The sequence below is a fragment of the Balaenoptera physalus genome, assembly GCF_965194825.1.
Source record: "Balaenoptera physalus genome assembly, contig: HAP1_SCAFFOLD_2722, whole genome shotgun sequence".
Lineage (NCBI taxonomy): Eukaryota > Metazoa > Chordata > Mammalia > Artiodactyla > Balaenopteridae > Balaenoptera > Balaenoptera physalus.
Genome location: NW_028124100.1, coordinates 5,826 through 27,197, shown reverse-complemented (window position 1 = coordinate 27,197; position 21,372 = coordinate 5,826). Strand labels below are relative to the sequence as shown.

The window sequence follows — 21,372 nt, the reverse complement described above, 5'->3', positions numbered from 1 at the left end:
GTCCAGGACCTGAACTATCTTCTGTCCCCTTGGGCACTGAAACTTTTCTTTATGGGTCATGGCTGGTGAGCAGCCCTGTCTCATTTAGGAAAAGTTTTCAACACTGGCTTTATGTTACTGTAGAACGTGGTAACACATTTTTAATAGAATCAGGATGTCCCATATCACCTGACCCCAACACTCCCCTAGACTGCTGTCATATGCTTAAAATTCCTTTATCAGGAAAATAAATACTTTTTATTCCAACAATCAATATCAGATTTAAATTGTGTGAAACCAGAAAGAAATGGAAGATACCATTTAAGACTCAAGCCATCACGTATAAGTGACTGAGAGTAGGTTTGGGGAGGGGAGAGAGGATCAGAGCACTAAAGGTCTGAAATCTAGGTGAATTACAAACTTAGGGCTGGTCTCTTTTCTTTCTTCTACTCTTTCCACATGTGTTTTAGGTCTTTAAAAGACAATAATTTTAAAAATGTATTTTCATGCTCATTTTCTGTCTTCTCCTTCAACCCTCCAGTCCCCTCAACCTGCCATAGTACCCTTTGCTCCCCAACATGTACTCCTAACTGTCCAATTTTGTACATTTTCATGTCAATGCATTTAGTGATTAGTATTTTCATATTTTTAAAAATTCAACATTGTGAAAATCACTACACTACCCAAAGCAATCTACAGATCCAATGCAACACTGGTCTAAGTACCAATGCCACTTTTCACAGAACTAGAACAAAAAATTTCACAATTTCTATGGAAACAAAAAAGACCCCAAATAGCAAAAGCAAACTTGAGAAAGAAAAATGGAACTGAAGGAATCAGACTCCTGGACTTCAGACTATAATACAAAGCTACAGTAATCAAGACAGTATGGTACTGGAACAAAAAGAGAAATATAGATCAATGGAACAGGATAGAAAGTCCAGAGATAAACCCACATACATATGGTCACCTTATTTTTGATAAAGGAGGCAAGAATATACAATGGAGAAAAGACAGCCTCTTCAATAAGTGGTGCTCGGAAAACTGGACAGCTACATGTAAAAGAGTGAAATTACAACACTCCCTAACACCATAAACAAAAATAAACTCAAAATGGATTAAAGACCTCCATGTAAGGCCAGACACTATCAAACTCTTAGAGGAAAACAATGGCAGTACACTCTATGTAAAGAATCACAGCAAGATCCTTTTTGGCCCACCTCCTGGGGAAATGGAAATAAAAACAAAAATAAACAAATGGGACCAAATGAAACTTAAAAGCTTTTGCACAACAAACAAACCGTAAACAAGACGAAAAGACAACCCTCAGAATGGGAGGAAATATTTGTAAACGAAGCAACTGACAGCAGATTAGTCTCCAAAGTTTACAAGCAGCACATGCAGCTCATTATCAAAAAAACAAACAAACCAATCCAAAAATGGACCGAAGACTTAAATAGACATTTCTCAAAAAAAAGATATACAGATTGAAATCAAACACATAAAAGCCTGCTCAACATCACTAATCATTAGAGAAATGCAAATCAAAACTATACTGAGGTATCACTTCACACTGGTCAGTATGACCATCATCAAAAATCTACAAATAACAAATGCTGAAGAGGGTGTGGAGAAAAGGGAACTCTGTTGCACTCTTGGTGGGAATGTAAATTGATACAGCCACTATGGAGAACAGTGTACAGGTTCTTTAAATACTAAAAATAGAGCTACCATATGGGCCAGCAATCCCACTACTCGGCATATACCCTGACAAATCCATAATTCAAAAATAGTCATGTACCACAATCTTCATCGCAGCTCTATTTACAATAGCCAGGACATGGAAGCAACCTAAGTGTCTATCGACAGATGAATGGATAAAGAAAATGTGGTGCATATATACAATGGAATATTACTCAGTCATAAAAGGAAAAGATATTGAGTTTTTTGTAATTAGGTGGATGGAGCTGAGGTCTGTCATACAGAGTGAAGGAAGTCAGAAAGAGAGAAACAAATATCGTATGATAATATATATATGGCATGTAAAAAAAAATTGTGAAGAACCTAGGGGAAGGACACAGGCATAGTGAATGGACTTGAGGACAAGGGAAGGGAGAAAGGTAAGCTGGGACGAAGTGAGAGAGTGTCATGGACATATATACTCTACCAAATGTAAAATCAATAGCTAGTGGGAAGCATCCACATAGCACAAGGAGATCAGCTCGGTGCTTTGTGACCACATAGAGGTATGGGATAGGAAGGGAGATGCAAAAGGGAGCAGATATAGGGATATATGTATATGTATGGCTGATTCACTTTGTTATAAAGCAGAAGTTAGCACACCATAGTAGAACAATTATATTCCAATAAAGATGTTTTTTAAAAATACAGTTAAATTGGAAAAGAAAATGAACACAGAATATGAAAGGGTAATAGAGTTTAAGAATCTCCCTGTTTTCTGTACTAGGTATGTCTGAGCCACTTTCCTGCTGGAGCAAACATGGCGGTGGTGGTGATGGTGGTGATGGTGGTGATGGTGATGATGAAGCAGACAGTGATGATGGGCCACCTCACAAAATGCTAATTATGTGTCCATCATTGTGCTAACTGAATTACACAGATTCATTTAATTTCTAAGCATAAGAAAGTGGGCACTCTAAATGTGATTTTCCCTACATTTTAATAAGGGATTCAAATCCTGAGGAGTTACATAATTTGTTCCTCAAATCAATCAAGCAAGAAGTAAAAAAAAAAAAATAACCTGGATTTGAAATTATACAGAAATAATCATCGATAGGTCTCAAAATTCAGATAAAACTTATTGTGAGAGCCTGAAACGTGGGGTCAAAGAAGGACAGAAATCAACCAAAATTATGATATGGTATAGCAAAAAGCAGGTTGTAAAAGAAAGAAAATATTTTTACCATCAAACAAAAGAACTGTATTTTATTCAAGACGTGGAGGATAAGGAACAAATGCTCAGCTGGTAGGAACCCCTGTCCAGGTGACAGACAGACACAGAAGATATCAACAGATTCCTCAGAGGGCGCCCAGGAGGAGAGCTGCTGCTCTTCCTTCTGAGGCTCTGTGATGCTTTCTCGGGTACGTCTCAGAGGGAAGCGGTATAACGCAGCCTCAGATAGGAAACCTCTGACGGACAGGAATCACCGCACGCATACTGCAGGCTGAAGGGTGGAGAAGCTTCTTCTGTATCCATGATAGGCTTTAAAGAGAAGATGAAGGTAGAGCTGTGGAACTCGGTGAGCCAATTGTCCTTATCCTTTCCTGATCCATATAAACGCTGAAGCTGTTCCTTGTTCTTGGGTGGGCACTTCTGCTGGCATTGTTGGGGAGGTGGCACAGGAGGGCATTTCTGCTGGCACTGCTGAGGTGGGCATGGCTCAGGGCCCTTTATACGTGGGCAAGGTTCTGGACACTTGGGAGGTGAGCAAGGATCAGGGCACTTAGGTGGGCACACTGGAGGTGGCTGGCAAGGCTGCTTGCACTGCTGCTGTTCAGAAGACCTCTTTCTGGAGTCTTAATATCTGAAAGAAAGTATATGACCGTGTTCACAAGAAGGAATTCTTACAGAGAAGAGCGGAAAAGCTTGTGTAATAACAACAGATACTATCTCGGCAATCTCTAAGCATGGGCTTTAATATCTTTAATACCTTTCAATGAATTTCTGACTTCTCTCTCGCTCTTTAGCAAATCGATACATCACCCCAGAGAAAAACTTTTCTTTTCTCACACAACTTTTCCAAAGAAAATATCTTTATTTGAAAGAAACAAGCAGGTGTTTTTACTTTTATTTCTTTTTCTTTTTTATGAAAACAACATGTTCAAAAAAGGCCAACACAAGCTCTAAAATCCTGGGCAAGCTCACAAGCAATTGCTATCATCGTCTTCTCTCATGAGGTACCAACAGAATGACATATACAGAGCAAAGGACAATCAGGAAGAATGTAAGGACCTCACACCTTCTAAGATAAATGCCTCTAACATCAGAGCAGAGGGACACCAAAAAGGCATAAGAAAGGGAAAATACTGTATTCTTTATCTTTCATGTCAAAATTTCCTATCAATTTCTTCTTCAATACAAGAATTCAAACAAGGTATCAGAAATCTCATAAATACAATATAACTTTGTGCCCAAATTGCAAGTTCCCATCCAATTAGTAGCATTAAACCCATGATGGTAACTTGGGACCCATCAAATTTGCTGTCTCCAGGATAAATGCTACATTCAGAAGCTGAAGAACAAATTTGAACTAAAGAATCCTACTCACCACGTTCTCCAAATTCAATTGGGACTACAGTAGCAGGAGGATGGCTGTGATGCAGCAGAGGACCTATTCATTGGGGCTTGCTGTCCCACCTAGGAGGAAGGGGAGCTGCCAAAACTGGTCCGGTCCATTCATTTCCCAACCAAAATGCAAATCCATCTATAAATGGCTTGGCAGAGACTCTGAAAACAAGAAATGTCCTGCTCCAGGACCTCCTCAATGGATTACGTTCTCATGACTCACAGAGTCCCTGCCTTAGCTCTCCGTTTCCGTGGTTTATGGCAGTGGGGGGATTTGGGAGGTTCTCTGACTTGTAATCAAAATTCCCCTTTCTTGATTGGGGAAGACGACCCTTTTCTATCTTTCGCCTTCCTTGACTTCTAAAACTGCCTTCCTAGCTACACGTGATCTGCTGACCATTTTGATGCCCATAATGGTTTCAAAAGGGTCTGGCTACGTAGTGACACTTTTCTCTTTACCTCAAGATTTTCTTACAATGCATTTCCCATTTATTCATGGCTTGCCAAGCAAAGTCTCTTCTCTTCTTCTAAAATGGACTGAGGGAAGTTAGCAGATCATCTCAGATGACTTCCCATCATGACACTTAGACACGTTCAGTAAAGTGGTGACCTCTAGGGTCCTCCTTTCACTGCTTTGCTCCCTCAAATAACGAACATCCAGCAGTCAGATTCCTGGGACCTTTATAAAACTGTTTTACTTCAGGCCAAAAGGAGTTCACTAAGAGCATAGCATGAGCTACCATAACTAAGAGGAGCTGGCAGCTCAGACTCTAGATTTTCAACAGAAATCAAGCATTTTGCTCATACCGCCCAAAAGTGTTATACCACCTGCTCTTATCTAATTTCTCCCAACTAACCTCTTTGGATTTCTTCACCTTGAAGAAAGCCCAGAGGATTCTTCAAATTTTCTGGCTTCCTGTCCCTTTGAAATTATTGGGAATCCCAATATGCAACACCATTCAAATAACTAATTTATATGTATTTAATATTTATGAATTATTTAAACACATGTTGTTCCACAGCAAATCTAGGGATAAATTTAAGAGGAAGTTGAAATCACTTTATTAAAAATGCAGTCCCTGAAGTTCATTGCCATTCATATACAATTTTTCAATCATTAATAACAATTTTATTATAATTTTAACTTAGTTTTTACATTTTCCATTTTGGTCACAGTGGAACGTATGTCAAATAAACCTATTTCCTGCTCTATTTTCTTCATACAATTTGTTACTGTGCTGGAAGGAAGTTTTGATGCTTAATTTATGGGTCAGCTTCAGTGGCACAGAGTCCACGGTTATCTGGTCAAACATTATTCTGGGTGCTCCTGTACAGATTCTTTTGGATGAGAGTATTTCTTAAATCAGTGACCTGAGTAAAGCAATTGCCCTCTATAAGGTGGGAAGTCCTCATCCAATCCACTGATGGCCTGAATAGAACAAGGCTGACCTTCACCCAGGTAAAAGATAATTCCCCTGTCGGATCGACTTCCAGCAGCGTTTCAGCTCTGCAGATTTTGAGTTTGCCAAACTTTGTAATCTCTCTCTCTCTCTCTCTCTCTCTCTCCCTCTTTCTCTCTCTCTCTCTCTCTCTCTCCCTCTGTCCCTCTCGTTCTGTAACATATTTCTATATGTATATATGTACATATATGCTGTAATATATAATTTAAATATTTCATCTGCCATATCATGTACATGATTAACTATGGTCAACTAAATTAAAAATGTTCAAAGTTATTATAAAGTGAAGTTAAATTAAAAATTATTAATGTTATGTAATACATGTGGTGTGGAATTATGACAAATATAATGAGGTTTTAGCGAATAACTGAAGTTCGGGCAACAGTGTCCTAGCATGTTCTCCAGAGATTTCCTTTCTGCCTTTTCAGAGATTTAGCTGTCAACATTTCTTCCACAGTTCCTCTCTTCTATCCTGGGCCTGAACACTACTCTTGTCTATGCTGTCCCCTTGGGCACTGAAGCTTCTCGTGATGGGCCATGGCTGGTGAAGAGCCGTGTCTCGCTTAGGAATAAACTTGTAACTCTCACTGAATGTTACTGTAGAATGTGGGAACACATGTTTAATGGAATCAGGATAGCCTACCTCACCTGAGGAGAACACTTCCCTAGACTGCCCTCGTGTGCTTAAAATTCCTTTATCAGGAAATAAAACTGTTGTATTCCATAAGTAAATATCAGATTTCAATTGTGTGAAACCAAAAATAGATATAAGATACCATTTAAAACCCACAGCATCACATATAAGTGATTGAGAGTGGGGTTGGGAGGGGAGAGAAGATCAGAGCACTAAGGTCTGAAATCTAGATGAAATATGGACTTAGGGCTCATCTGGTATACTTGCTTTCTTCTGCTCTTTCCAAACATGCTTTATGGCTTTGAAGACAGTAATAGAAAAACAAATTTTCACCGTTTATTCTCTGTCTTCTTCTTCAACTCTCCGGAAACCTCCACCAGCCATATTACCTTCGCTGCCCAATATATACACCTTAACTGTTCAATTTAGTACTTTGAAATGTTGCCCATGCATTTAGTAACACTCCTTTAATATCTTTTATAATTCTTCCTGCAGTCAGGAGGAAGAAGTGGCCTAGTAACTTGTCTTGGCCAAATAATCAGGAAGATTTTCAGGAATGTGGTTTTATAATGGGAAAGGAGGAAGAAGAGGACAATGAGGAGGAGAGGAAGAGAAAGAGGAGACACCTGAAACCTGTGAAAGAGTCACCAGCTGGGCATGCGCCAGAAGTTCAGGACATAAACTTTCCCTCCATCTCAGCCACATCTTCAGTGACTACTACATATTTTTTAAATATTATGATAAATTGTTATAAAAATATTACCTCATATAATATAATGGGGAAAACATAAAGCTGTTCAAAAATAAGCATGTTTATTAAACGGCCAAAAATAATCACTGCTTATATTTTGCTGTTTTTAGTGTTAGGAGTTTTCAATTTTCATAAACCCACACACATGCATACATGTCTCTCAGGTTACTGATTTGAGATCTTTTATCTTCTGTAAAACACATGCCTCCAGCCGTAAGTTGCTCTCTATGCACTGCGTTACATTTATCCTTAAAGTTCTTCTATGTTTTCTTTTCATTTTCATTCATCACAAAGTATTTTATATGTATTTGTTATTTCTTCTTTGAGCCAATGTTTATTTAGGATTATATTGCCAAAGTCACAGATGTCACAGAAACAGATAGTAGAATGGTGTTCAGCAGGGCCTGGGGGATGTGGGAAAAATGGAGATGTTGGGCAAAGGGTACAAGTCTGTAGTCATACGATGAATAAGCTCTGGGAGTCTGAGGTACAGCATGGTGAGTCTTGATATTAACACTGTGTTGTGTACTTGAAACTTGCTGAGAAAGTAGACCTTAAGCATTCTCACCAAACCCAAATGCACACACACACACACACACGCAAACACTCAGCCATACACACAGTTAAATGGCTACTGTTGAAGTAATTAATGTATTATGTAACCTATGGTGTAAATCACTACACAAAGTACACATATGTCAAATCGCCACATTATACACAGTAATGTGTACAATTTAATCAATTATACCTCAATAAAACTGGAGGGGAAAGATGAAAGAATAACCATCATACAAAAGAGTAACAACGTTTGAGAAGCTCTGTGTTCCTTCTCCTCCTTGCCTCTCTTAGGCTCTGATACTATTCTCTGAGAGAGCTTCCCTTATCCATTATTCTCTGGGGCCCTGTATCCACCTCATAGGGGATATTCACTTTTAATCACCTGTACTGACCACATCTGAAGTAGGTAGGGTTGAAAGTGGGGAAAGGAGGGCTGGAAAGTCATTACAATTCTTGAAAAATCAGTCTTTTTCGTTTTGGCTTATAGTTTATTTAGTTGTCAATTCCCTCAAACACTTAGTAGGCACCTGACATAATTCGTTCCTCCAATCATTACTATGTGCTAGAGACCTCACTCAGGTCCTTTTCTGGAAACAATTTTCTGGCCTGATTAAATTGCTGCCTTGATCCCTGAACATAATACAATTTCCATGAGGCTCCCTGGCACACAGGTGGAAAGACTACAACTTTTGTAACTTTTCTCTATTGTTACAGTCACCTGAAATTGGGCTTCAAGTTCAAAACCACTTCTAGGGCTTCCCCGGTGGTGCAGTGGTTGAGAATCTGCCTGCTAATGCAGGGGACACGGGTTTCAGTCCTGGTTTGGGATGATCCCACATGCCGCGGAGCACCTAGGCCCGAGAACCACCACTACTGAGCCTGCGCGACTGGAGCCTGTGCTCTGGCAACAAGAGAGTCCACGAGAGGTAAAGGCCCGCGCACCGCGATGAAGACTGGTCCCTGCTTGCCGCAACTAGAGAAAGCCCTCGCACAGAAATGAAGACCCAACAGAGCCAAAAATTAATTAATTAATTAATTAATAATTAATTATTTTAAAAAAACACTTCTAATCCCATCTCTTACTCTTTAGGGCTTACAAGTGTTGCGTTTCCTAATTCAACAAGGTTTTGAATATCTGGGCTGTATTTTTTCCTTTTCATTTTTTTCAATTTCCGACCTGCCAACTAGAAAGTTTTTCCTGAACATATGTCTATTGAAATACCCTGGTCAAGTCAACAAGTGACCAACATTTAGTCTGCCTCTCAGGATACCATGGACAACCATTACTGCAAACATTTTGCCATTGAATAAAATGTATCACCACATTGATGGCTTCCAATATCAGATTCCTTGCCAAATACCTCCAGACTCTTAAGCCAATGCCCTAATTTTAAGATTTCTACAGGAGCATCACACCTCACAGAACTAAATTCTCTGTCAGGTCAAATAACACTAACTAAAGTAGAGACAACTCCCAAATATCAGTGTTGATTTCTCACTCATGTAATACTCTGATGAGCTTTGGGCAGTAATCTGGGGATCTTTTTCTTCTGCAGTTCTGGCATCTTGGACTCCTTTACATCTAGGACCACAAGAAGAGATATGCTTAAAGAACACATCCCTATTCACGGCTTACTGGACCACTAAGCTAAGCACTTAGAAAACAAGCTGCATAGCAAAGTCATTTTGTAAATCTAGATAAACATTGGAAACCCCAGTGGACCTCAAAGGTGGGGTCAAATCAATCAAGAAAGTAACTTCAGAGGCGAAAATATATAATAAGACCCTGAGGTTGTTGAGTTTCACAGTAAGAAGAGCATGTTGTGCACATGGAGAGCAGGCAGCGCTTTGCCTGGTAAGGACACTTTAAACTTCCCATTATTTGTACTACCCATGTTTTCAGAACTACTATAATTTTATGCACAATATCCCAATATTTCCCAAAGCATTTAATGTGTCATATCAGATTATAAATACAGTTAAGTTGGAAAAGAAAAGGAACACAGAATATGAAAGTGTAATATAGTTTAAGAATCTCTTTCTGTGCTGTACTAGGTATGTCTGAGCCTCTTTCCTGCCGGAGCAAACATGGTGGTGGTAGTGATGGTGGTGACGGTGATGATGACAGAGACAATGATGATCGGCCACCTCTCAAATGCCAATTATGTGCCGGGCATTGTGGCAACTGAATTACACACATTCATGTAAATTTTATGCCTAAGCAAGTGGGCACTGTAAATGTGGTTTTCCCCACATTTTAGTAGAGGGATTGAACTTCTGAGGAGTTAAACAGTTTGTTCCTCAAATCAATCAAGCAATAATTAAGAAAATAACCTGGATTTGAAATTATATACAAACAATCATCGATATAACTCTAAATTCAGATAACACTGACTGTGAGAGCCTGAAAATTGAAATCGAAGAAGGATAGAAATCAACCAAAATTATGATATAATATTGCTAAAAGCAGGTTTTAAAAGAATGAAAATACTTTTACCATCACAAGAAGAAATGTATTTTATTCAGGATATGGAGGATAAGTAACAGTTGCTCAACTGGTAGAAACCGCTGTCCAGGTGACAGACAGACACAGAAGACAGCGAGAGAATCCTCAGAGGGCCCCCAGGAGGAGAGCTGCTGCTTTTCCTCCTGAGGCTCTGTGGTGCTTTCTCAGGTACCTCCAGAGGGAAGCGGCATAGCAGACTCAGATAGGAAACCTCTGACCGTCAGGAATCACCACACTCATACTGCAGGCTGAAGGGTGGAGAAGCTTCTTCTGTATCCATGATAGGCTTTGAAGACAAGATGAAGGTGGAGCTATGGAACTAGGTGAGCCGATTGCCCTTATCCTTTCCAGATGCAGATAAAAGCTGAAGCTGTTACTTGTCCTTGGGTGGGCACTTCTGCTGGCATTGCTGGATAGCTGTCCCAGGAGGGCATTTCTGCTGGCACGGCTTAGGTGGGCAAGGGTCTGAATCCTTCTTAGGTGAGCAAGGATCAGGGCACTTAGTTACGCACAGTGGAGGTGTCTTGCACTTCTGCTTGCACTGCTGCTCTTGAGAAGACATCTTTCTGCAGTCTTAATATCTGAAAGAAAGTATATGACCGTGTTCACAGTAAGGAATCCCTACATAGAGAAGAGCAAAAGCTTGTGTAACACAAACGGACAGTATCTCTCCAATCTCTAAGCATGTGTTTTAATCTCTTTAATACCTTTTAATGAATTTCTGACATCTCTCTCGTTCTTTAGCAAATCTATTCATCAGCCCAGAGAAAACTTTCTTTTCTCATACAACTTTTCCAAAGAAAATATCTTTGTTTTGAAGAAACAAGCGATGGTTTCAGTTTTATTTCTCTTTCTTTTTTTTTACGAAAACAACATATTTTTAAAAGGCTATCAAAAGTTCAAAAATTCTGGGCAAGCTCACAAGCAATTCCTATCACCATTTTCTCTCATGAGGACCCGACAGGATGACTTTGTACAGAGCAAAGGGCAATCAGGATGAATGTAAGAGCCTCACACCTTCTAAGATAAATGTCTCTGAAATCACAGCGGAGGTCCAAGAAAAAGGTATAGAAAAAGGTAAACCCTTTGCTCTTTATCCCTTCATGTCAAAATTTCCTATTAATTTCTTTTTCAATAGAGGAATTCAAACTAGGTATCAGAAATCTAGTAAATACAATATAACATTGTGCCCATATTCCAAGTTCCCATCCACTAAGTAGCATTATACCCATGATCATAACTTTTGACCCATCAAATTTGCTGTCTCCAGCATAAACTCAACATTCGGGGCCCGAGAACAAATTTGAACTGAAGAATCAGACTCACCAGGTTCTCCAAAGTCAATCGGAACTCGAGTAGCAGGAGGATAGCTGTCGTGCAGCAGAGGACCTTTTTATTGGGGCTTGCTGCCCCACCCAAGGGGAAGCGGAGCTGTCCAAACTAGCCTCGTGCAGTCATTTCCCAACCCAAATGCAAATCTATCCATAACTGGCTTAGCAGGGACTCTGAAAACAGGAAATGTCCTGCGCCAGGATCTCCTCACTAGATTATGTTCTCATGACTCACAGAGGCCCTGCCTTAGCTCTCCGTTTCAGTGGTTTATGGCAGTGGGAGAATTTCAGGGGTTCTCTAACTTGTAGGCAAGTGTTCCCTTTCTTGATTGCGGAAGATGACCCTTTTCTATCTTTCACCTTCTTTGACTTCTAAAACTGCCTGCCTAGTTGCACTTGATCTGGTGGCCATTTTGTTGTACATACTGGTTTGAAAATGGCCTGGCTACCTGGTGACACCTTTCCCTTTACCTCAAGTCCTTCTTACAATACATTTCGCCTTGATCCACAGCTTGCTAAGTGAAATCTCTTCTCCTCTTCTAAAATGGACTGAGAGGTGTTTGCAGATGATCTCAGATGACTTCCCATCATGATACTTAGATACGTTTAGTAAAGTGGTGACCTCTGGGGCCCTCCTTTCACTGCTTTGTTCCTTCAGATTAAGAACATCCAACAGTCAGATTCCTATGAACTTTATAAATCTGTTTCACTTCCGGCCACAAGGAATTCACTAGGAGCGTAGCATCACCTACCATAATTCCAATCAGCTGGCAGATCAGAACCTAGACTTACAATAGAAACCAAGCCTTTTACACATACCTCCCAAACGTGACATCCCACCTGCTCTTACCTAATTTCCCCCAAAGGACCTCTTTGGATTCTTCAACTTTTGAAGAAAGCTCAGACGAGTGTTTAAATTTTCTGGCTTCCTGTCTCTTTGAAATCATTGGAAAACCCTATCTAATAGGCAATGCCATTCAAATAACGAGTTTTAAATCTATTTATTATTTATGAATTATTTAAGCACATTGATTCACATCAAATCTAGGGGTAAATTCAAGAGATAGTTGAAATCACTTTATTAATAATTCGGTCGTTGATGTTAATTGCCATTCATACACTACTTCTTAATCATTAATAATAATTTTACTATAACTTTAAGCTATCTGTAGATTCTTCCATATTGATCACAGTGGAATAAACGTGAAATTAACCTATTTCCTGCTCTACTTCCTTTATACAGTTTGTCCATGTGCTGGAAGGAATTTTTGATATTTTTTATGGGTCCACTTGACTGGAACAGGTTGCTCAAATATTTGGTCAGTCTTTTTTCGGGCTTTTTCTCTAAGGATGCTTTTGGATGAGAGTGGTATTTAAATCAGTGCCCTGAGTAAAGAACTTTGCCCTCTGTAAGTGGGTAGGCCTCATAGAGTCTGTTGAATAGAACAAAAGCCGGACCCCTCCCCCATCCAGGTAAGAGACAATTCCCCTGCCTGATGGCCTTCCAGCTAGGGTTGGCCCTGCATATTTTGGCCTTTCCAGCCTTCCTAATCTCTCTCTCTATATTTGGCTCGTTCTCTGTCTCTTCTCTCTCTCTCTCTCTTGCTGTGTGTGTGTGTGTCTCTCTCTCTATTCATATATATATGCATATATTCATACATATATGTAAATTGAATATTTCTTCTGCCATTTCATGCACTTGATTCCCTATGGCCAATTAAATTAGAAATTCATAAAGTTAGTTTAAAGTGAATTTAAAGTAAAAATTATCAATATTATATGCTACTTGTGATGTGTAATTATAACAAATATAATGAGCCTTTAGGGAATAACTGAAGTTCAAGAAACAATGCCCTAGTATGTTCTCCGACTCTGGCAAAAGATTTCATTTCTGCCTTTTCAGTCCAGGACCTGAACTATCTTCTGTCCCCTTGGGCACTGAAACTTTTCTTTATGGGTCATGGCTGGTGAGCAGCCCTGTCTCATTTAGGAAAAGTTTTCAACACTGGCTTTATGTTACTGTAGAACGTGGTAACACATTTTTAATAGAATCAGGATGTCCCATATCACCTGACCCCAACACTCCCCTAGACTGCTGTCATATGCTTAAAATTCCTTTATCAGGAAAATAAATACTTTTTATTCCAACAATCAATATCAGATTTAAATTGTGTGAAACCAGAAAGAAATGGAAGATACCATTTAAGACTCAAGCCATCACGTATAAGTGACTGAGAGTAGGTTTGGGGAGGGGAGAGAGGATCAGAGCACTAAAGGTCTGAAATCTAGGTGAATTACAAACTTAGGGCTGGTCTCTTTTCTTTCTTCTACTCTTTCCACATGTGTTTTAGGTCTTTAAAAGACAATAATTTTAAAAATGTATTTTCATGCTCATTTTCTGTCTTCTCCTTCAACCCTCCAGTCCCCTCAACCTGCCATAGTACCCTTTGCTCCCCAACATGTACTCCTAACTGTCCAATTTTGTACATTTTCATGTCAATGCATTTAGTGATTAGTATTTTCATATTTTTAAAAATTCAACATTGTGAAAATCACTACACTACCCAAAGCAATCTACAGATCCAATGCAACACTGGTCTAAGTACCAATGCCACTTTTCACAGAACTAGAACAAAAAATTTCACAATTTCTATGGAAACAAAAAAGACCCCAAATAGCAAAAGCAAACTTGAGAAAGAAAAATGGAACTGAAGGAATCAGACTCCTGGACTTCAGACTATAATACAAAGCTACAGTAATCAAGACAGTATGGTACTGGAACAAAAAGAGAAATATAGATCAATGGAACAGGATAGAAAGTCCAGAGATAAACCCACATACATATGGTCACCTTATTTTTGATAAAGGAGGCAAGAATATACAATGGAGAAAAGACAGCCTCTTCAATAAGTGGTGCTCGGAAAACTGGACAGCTACATGTAAAAGAGTGAAATTACAACACTCCCTAACACCATAAACAAAAATAAACTCAAAATGGATTAAAGACCTCCATGTAAGGCCAGACACTATCAAACTCTTAGAGGAAAACAATGGCAGTACACTCTATGTAAAGAATCACAGCAAGATCCTTTTTGGCCCACCTCCTGGGGAAATGGAAATAAAAACAAAAATAAACAAATGGGACCAAATGAAACTTAAAAGCTTTTGCACAACAAACAAACCGTAAACAAGACGAAAAGACAACCCTCAGAATGGGAGGAAATATTTGTAAACGAAGCAACTGACAGCAGATTAGTCTCCAAAGTTTACAAGCAGCACATGCAGCTCATTATCAAAAAAACAAACAAACCAATCCAAAAATGGACCGAAGACTTAAATAGACATTTCTCAAAAAAAAGATATACAGATTGAAATCAAACACATAAAAGCCTGCTCAACATCACTAATCATTAGAGAAATGCAAATCAAAACTATACTGAGGTATCACTTCACACTGGTCAGTATGACCATCATCAAAAATCTACAAATAACAAATGCTGAAGAGGGTGTGGAGAAAAGGGAACTCTGTTGCACTCTTGGTGGGAATGTAAATTGATACAGCCACTATGGAGAACAGTGTACAGGTTCTTTAAATACTAAAAATAGAGCTACCATATGGGCCAGCAATCCCACTACTCGGCATATACCCTGACAAATCCATAATTCAAAAATAGTCATGTACCACAATCTTCATCGCAGCTCTATTTACAATAGCCAGGACATGGAAGCAACCTAAGTGTCTATCGACAGATGAATGGATAAAGAAAATGTGGTGCATATATACAATGGAATATTACTCAGTCATAAAAGGAAAAGATATTGAGTTTTTTGTAATTAGGTGGATGGAGCTGAGGTCTGTCATACAGAGTGAAGGAAGTCAGAAAGAGAGAAACAAATATCGTATGATAATATATATATGGCATGTAAAAAAAAATTGTGAAGAACCTAGGGGAAGGACACAGGCATAGTGAATGGACTTGAGGACAAGGGAAGGGAGAAAGGTAAGCTGGGACGAAGTGAGAGAGTGTCATGGACATATATACTCTACCAAATGTAAAATCAATAGCTAGTGGGAAGCATCCACATAGCACAAGGAGATCAGCTCGGTGCTTTGTGACCACATAGAGGTATGGGATAGGAAGGGAGATGCAAAAGGGAGCAGATATAGGGATATATGTATATGTATGGCTGATTCACTTTGTTATAAAGCAGAAGTTAGCACACCATAGTAGAACAATTATATTCCAATAAAGATGTTTTTTAAAAATACAGTTAAATTGGAAAAGAAAATGAACACAGAATATGAAAGGGTAATAGAGTTTAAGAATCTCCCTGTTTTCTGTACTAGGTATGTCTGAGCCACTTTCCTGCTGGAGCAAACATGGCGGTGGTGGTGATGGTGGTGATGGTGGTGATGGTGATGATGAAGCAGACAGTGATGATGGGCCACCTCACAAAATGCTAATTATGTGTCCATCATTGTGCTAACTGAATTACACAGATTCATTTAATTTCTAAGCATAAGAAAGTGGGCACTCTAAATGTGATTTTCCCTACATTTTAATAAGGGATTCAAATCCTGAGGAGTTACATAATTTGTTCCTCAAATCAATCAAGCAAGAAGTAAAAAAAAAAAAATAACCTGGATTTGAAATTATACAGAAATAATCATCGATAGGTCTCAAAATTCAGATAAAACTTATTGTGAGAGCCTGAAACGTGGGGTCAAAGAAGGACAGAAATCAACCAAAATTATGATATGGTATAGCAAAAAGCAGGTTGTAAAAGAAAGAAAATATTTTTACCATCAAACAAAAGAACTGTATTTTATTCAAGACGTGGAGGATAAGGAACAAATGCTCAGCTGGTAGGAACCCCTGTCCAGGTGACAGACAGACACAGAAGATATCAACAGATTCCTCAGAGGGCGCCCAGGAGGAGAGCTGCTGCTCTTCCTTCTGAGGCTCTGTGATGCTTTCTCGGGTACGTCTCAGAGGGAAGCGGTATAACGCAGCCTCAGATAGGAAACCTCTGACGGACAGGAATCACCGCACGCATACTGCAGGCTGAAGGGTGGAGAAGCTTCTTCTGTATCCATGATAGGCTTTAAAGAGAAGATGAAGGTAGAGCTGTGGAACTCGGTGAGCCAATTGTCCTTATCCTTTCCTGATCCATATAAACGCTGAAGCTGTTCCTTGTTCTTGGGTGGGCACTTCTGCTGGCATTGTTGGGGAGGTGGCACAGGAGGGCATTTCTGCTGGCACTGCTGAGGTGGGCATGGCTCAGGGCCCTTTATACGTGGGCAAGGTTCTGGACACTTGGGAGGTGAGCAAGGATCAGGGCACTTAGGTGGGCACACTGGAGGTGGCTGGCAAGGCTGCTTGCACTGCTGCTGTTCAGAAGACCTCTTTCTGGAGTCTTAATATCTGAAAGAAAGTATATGACCGTGTTCACAAGAAGGAATTCTTACAGAGAAGAGCGGAAAAGCTTGTGTAATAACAACAGATACTATCTCGGCAATCTCTAAGCATGGGCTTTAATATCTTTAATACCTTTCAATGAATTTCTGACTTCTCTCTCGCTCTTTAGCAAATCGATACATCACCCCAGAGAAAAACTTTTCTTTTCTCACACAACTTTTCCAAAGAAAATATCTTTATTTGAAAGAAACAAGCAGGTGTTTTTACTTTTATTTCTTTTTCTTTTTTATGAAAACAACATGTTCAAAAAAGGCCAACACAAGCTCTAAAATCCTGGGCAAGCTCACAAGCAATTGCTATCATCGTCTTCTCTCATGAGGTACCAACAGAATGACATATACAGAGCAAAGGACAATCAGGAAGAATGTAAGGACCTCACACCTTCTAAGATAAATGCCTCTAACATCAGAGCAGAGGGACACCAAAAAGGCATAAGAAAGGGAAAATACTGTATTCTTTATCTTTCATGTCAAAATTTCCTATCAATTTCTTCTTCAATACAAGAATTCAAACAAGGTATCAGAAATCTCATAAATACAATATAACTTTGTGCCCAAATTGCAAGTTCCCATCCAATTAGTAGCATTAAACCCATGATGGTAACTTGGGACCCATCAAATTTGCTGTCTCCAGGATAAATGCTACATTCAGAAGCTGAAGAACAAATTTGAACTAAAGAATCCTACTCACCACGTTCTCCAAATTCAATTGGGACTACAGTAGCAGGAGGATGGCTGTGATGCAGCAGAGGACCTATTCATTGGGGCTTGCTGTCCCACCTAGGAGGAAGGGGAGCTGCCAAAACTGGTCCGGTCCATTCATTTCCCAACCAAAATGCAAATCCATCTATAAATGGCTTGGCAGAGACTCTGAAAACAAGAAATGTCCTGCTCCAGGACCTCCTCAATGGATTACGTTCTCATGACTCACAGAGTCCCTGCCTTAGCTCTCCGTTTCCGTGGTTTATGGCAGTGGGGGGATTTGGGAGGTTCTCTGACTTGTAATCAAAATTCCCCTTTCTTGATTGGGGAAGACGACCCTTTTCTATCTTTCGCCTTCCTTGACTTCTAAAACTGCCTTCCTAGCTACACGTGATCTGCTGACCATTTTGATGCCCATAATGGTTTCAAAAGGGTCTGGCTACGTAGTGACACTTTTCTCTTTACCTCAAGATTTTCTTACAATGCATTTCCCATTTATTCATGGCTTGCCAAGCAAAGTCTCTTCTCTTCTTCTAAAATGGACTGAGGGAAGTTAGCAGATCATCTCAGATGACTTCCCATCATGACACTTAGACACGTTCAGTAAAGTGGTGACCTCTAGGGTCCTCCTTTCACTGCTTTGCTCCCTCAAATAACGAACATCCAGCAGTCAGATTCCTGGGACCTTTATAAAACTGTTTTACTTCAGGCCAAAAGGAGTTCACTAAGAGCATAGCATGAGCTACCATAACTAAGAGGAGCTGGCAGCTCAGACTCTAGATTTTCAACAGAAATCAAGCATTTTGCTCATACCGCCCAAAAGTGTTATACCACCTGCTCTTATCTAATTTCTCCCAACTAACCTCTTTGGATTTCTTCACCTTGAAGAAAGCCCAGAGGATTCTTCAAATTTTCTGGCTTCCTGTCCCTTTGAAATTATTGGGAATCCCAATATGCAACACCATTCAAATAACTAATTTATATGTATTTAATATTTATGAATTATTTAAACACATGTTGTTCCACAGCAAATCTAGGGATAAATTTAAGAGGAAGTTGAAATCACTTTATTAAAAATGCAGTCCCTGAAGTTCATTGCCATTCATATACAATTTTTCAATCATTAATAACAATTTTATTATAATTTTAACTTAGTTTTTACATTTTCCATTTTGGTCACAGTGGAACGTATGTCAAATAAACCTATTTCCTGCTCTATTTTCTTCATACAATTTGTTACTGTGCTGGAAGGAAGTTTTGATGCTTAATTTATGGGTCAGCTTCAGTGGCACAGAGTCCACGGTTATCTGGTCAAACATTATTCTGGGTGCTCCTGTACACATTCTTTTGGATGAGAGTATTTCTTAAATCAGTGACCTGAGTAAAGCAATTGCCCTCTATAAGGTGGGAAGTCCTCATCCAATCCACTGATGGCCTGAATAGAACAAGGCTGACCTTCACCCAGGTAAAAGATAATTCCCCTGTCGGATCGACTTCCAGCAGCGTTTCAGCTCTGCAGATTTTGAGTTTGCCAAACTTTGTAATCTCTCTCTCTCTCTCTCTCTCTCTCCCTCTTTCTCTCTCTCTCTCTCTCTCTCTCCCTCTGTCCCTCTCGTTCTGTAACATATTTCTATATGTATATATGTACATATATGCTGTAATATATAATTTAAATATTTCATCTGCCATATCATGTACATGATTAACTATGGTCAACTAAATTAAAAATGTTCAAAGTTATTATAAAGTGAAGTTAAATTAAAAATTATTAATGTTATGTAATACATGTGGTGTGGAATTATGACAAATATAATGAGGTTTTAGCGAATAACTGAAGTTCGGGCAACAGTGTCCTAGCATGTTCTCCAGAGATTTCCTTTCTGCCTTTTCAGAGATTTAGCTGTCAACATTTCTTCCACAGTTCCTCTCTTCTATCCTGGGCCTGAACACTACTCTTGTCTATGCTGTCCCCTTGGGCACTGAAGCTTCTCGTGATGGGCCATGGCTGGTGAAGAGCCGTGTCTCGCTTAGGAATAAACTTGTAACTCTCACTGAATGTTACTGTAGAATGTGGGAACACATGTTTAATGGAATCAGGATAGCCTACCTCACCTGAGGAGAACACTTCCCTAGACTGCCCTCGTGTGCTTAAAATTCCTTTATCAGGAAATAAAACTGTTGTATTCCATAAGTAAATATCAGATTTCAATTGTGTGAAACCAAAAATAGATATAAGATACCATTTAAAACCCACAGCATCACATATAAGTGATTGAGAGTGGGGTTGGGAGGGGAGAGAAGATCAGAGCACTAAGGTCTGAAATCTAGATGAAATATGGACTTAGGGCTCATCTGGTATACTTGCTTTCTTCTGCTCTTTCCAAACATGCTTTATGGCTTTGAAGACAGTAATAGAAAAACAAATTTTCACCGTTTATTCTCTGTCTTCTTCTTCAACTCTCCGGAAACCTCCACCAGCCATATTACCTTCGCTGCCCAATATATACACCTTAACTGTTCAATTTAGTACTTTGAAATGTTGCCCATGCATTTAGTAACACTCCTTTAATATCTTTTATAATTCTTCCTGCAGTCAGGAGGAAGAAGTGGCCTAGTAACTTGTCTTGGCCAAATAATCAGGAAGATTTTCAGGAATGTGGTTTTATAATGGGAAAGGAGGAAGAAGAGGACAATGAGGAGGAGAGGAAGAGAAAGAGGAGACACCTGAAACCTGTGAAAGAGTCACCAGCTGGGCATGCGCCAGAAGTTCAGGACATAAACTTTCCCTCCATCTCAGCCACATCTTCAGTGACTACTACATATTTTTTAAATATTATGATAAATTGTTATAAAAATATTACCTCATATAATATAATGGGGAAAACATAAAGCTGTTCAAAAATAAGCATGTTTATTAAACGGCCAAAAATAATCACTGCTTATATTTTGCTGTTTTTAGTGTTAGGAGTTTTCAATTTTCATAAACCCACACACATGCATACATGTCTCTCAGGTTACTGATTTGAGATCTTTTATCTTCTGTAAAACACATGCCTCCAGCCGTAAGTTGCTCTCTATGCACTGCGTTACATTTATCCTTAAAGTTCTTCTATGTTTTCTTTTCATTTTCATTCATCACAAAGTATTTTATATGTATTTGTTATTTCTTCTTTGAGCCAATGTTTATTTAGGATTATATTGCCAAAGTCACAGATGTCACAGAAACAGATAGTAGAATGGTGTTCAGCAGGGCCTGGGGGATGTGGGAAAAATGGAGATGTTGGGCAAAGGGTACAAGTCTGTAGTCATACGATGAATAAGCTCTGGGAGTCTGAGGTACAGCATGGTGAGTCTTGATATTAACACTGTGTTGTGTACTTGAAACTTGCTGAGAAAGTAGACCTTAAGCATTCTCACCAAACCCAAATGCACACACACACACACACACGCAAACACTCAGCCATACACACAGTTAAATGGCTACTGTTGAAGTAATTAATGTATTATGTAACCTATGGTGTAAATCACTACACAAAGTACACATATGTCAAATCGCCACATTATACACAGTAATGTGTACAATTTAATCAATTATACCTCAATAAAACTGGAGGGGAAAGATGAAAGAATAACCATCATACAAAAGAGTAACAACGTTTGAGAAGC

General features: G+C 39.2%; 2 protein-coding genes and 1 long non-coding RNA gene across 3 annotated transcripts; all 3 read right to left on the bottom strand.

Moving 5' to 3' along the window:
* Nucleotides 1-3,088: 3,088 nt before the first annotated feature.
* Nucleotides 3,089-3,517, bottom strand: LOC309654308 (uncharacterized protein; the record flags this gene model as incomplete). The annotated part of the gene is made up of 1 exon (XM_082478854.1): nt 3,089-3,517. A coding segment is annotated over one exon (429 nt), but the record flags the coding sequence as incomplete, so codon positions are not given.
* A 6,670-nt stretch (nt 3,518-10,187) lies between these two features.
* LOC309654310 lies at nt 10,188-11,589 on the bottom strand. Its single transcript, XR_014260131.1, has 2 exons — nt 11,521-11,589; nt 10,188-10,775 (listed from the first exon to the last, which is right to left on the bottom strand). It is a non-coding gene; the product is annotated as an uncharacterized lncRNA (long non-coding RNA).
* A 4,926-nt stretch (nt 11,590-16,515) lies between these two features.
* Nucleotides 16,516-16,944, bottom strand: LOC309654311 (uncharacterized protein; the record flags this gene model as incomplete). The annotated part of the gene is made up of 1 exon (XM_082478855.1): nt 16,516-16,944. A coding segment is annotated over one exon (429 nt), but the record flags the coding sequence as incomplete, so codon positions are not given.
* Nucleotides 16,945-21,372: the final 4,428 nt, after the last annotated feature.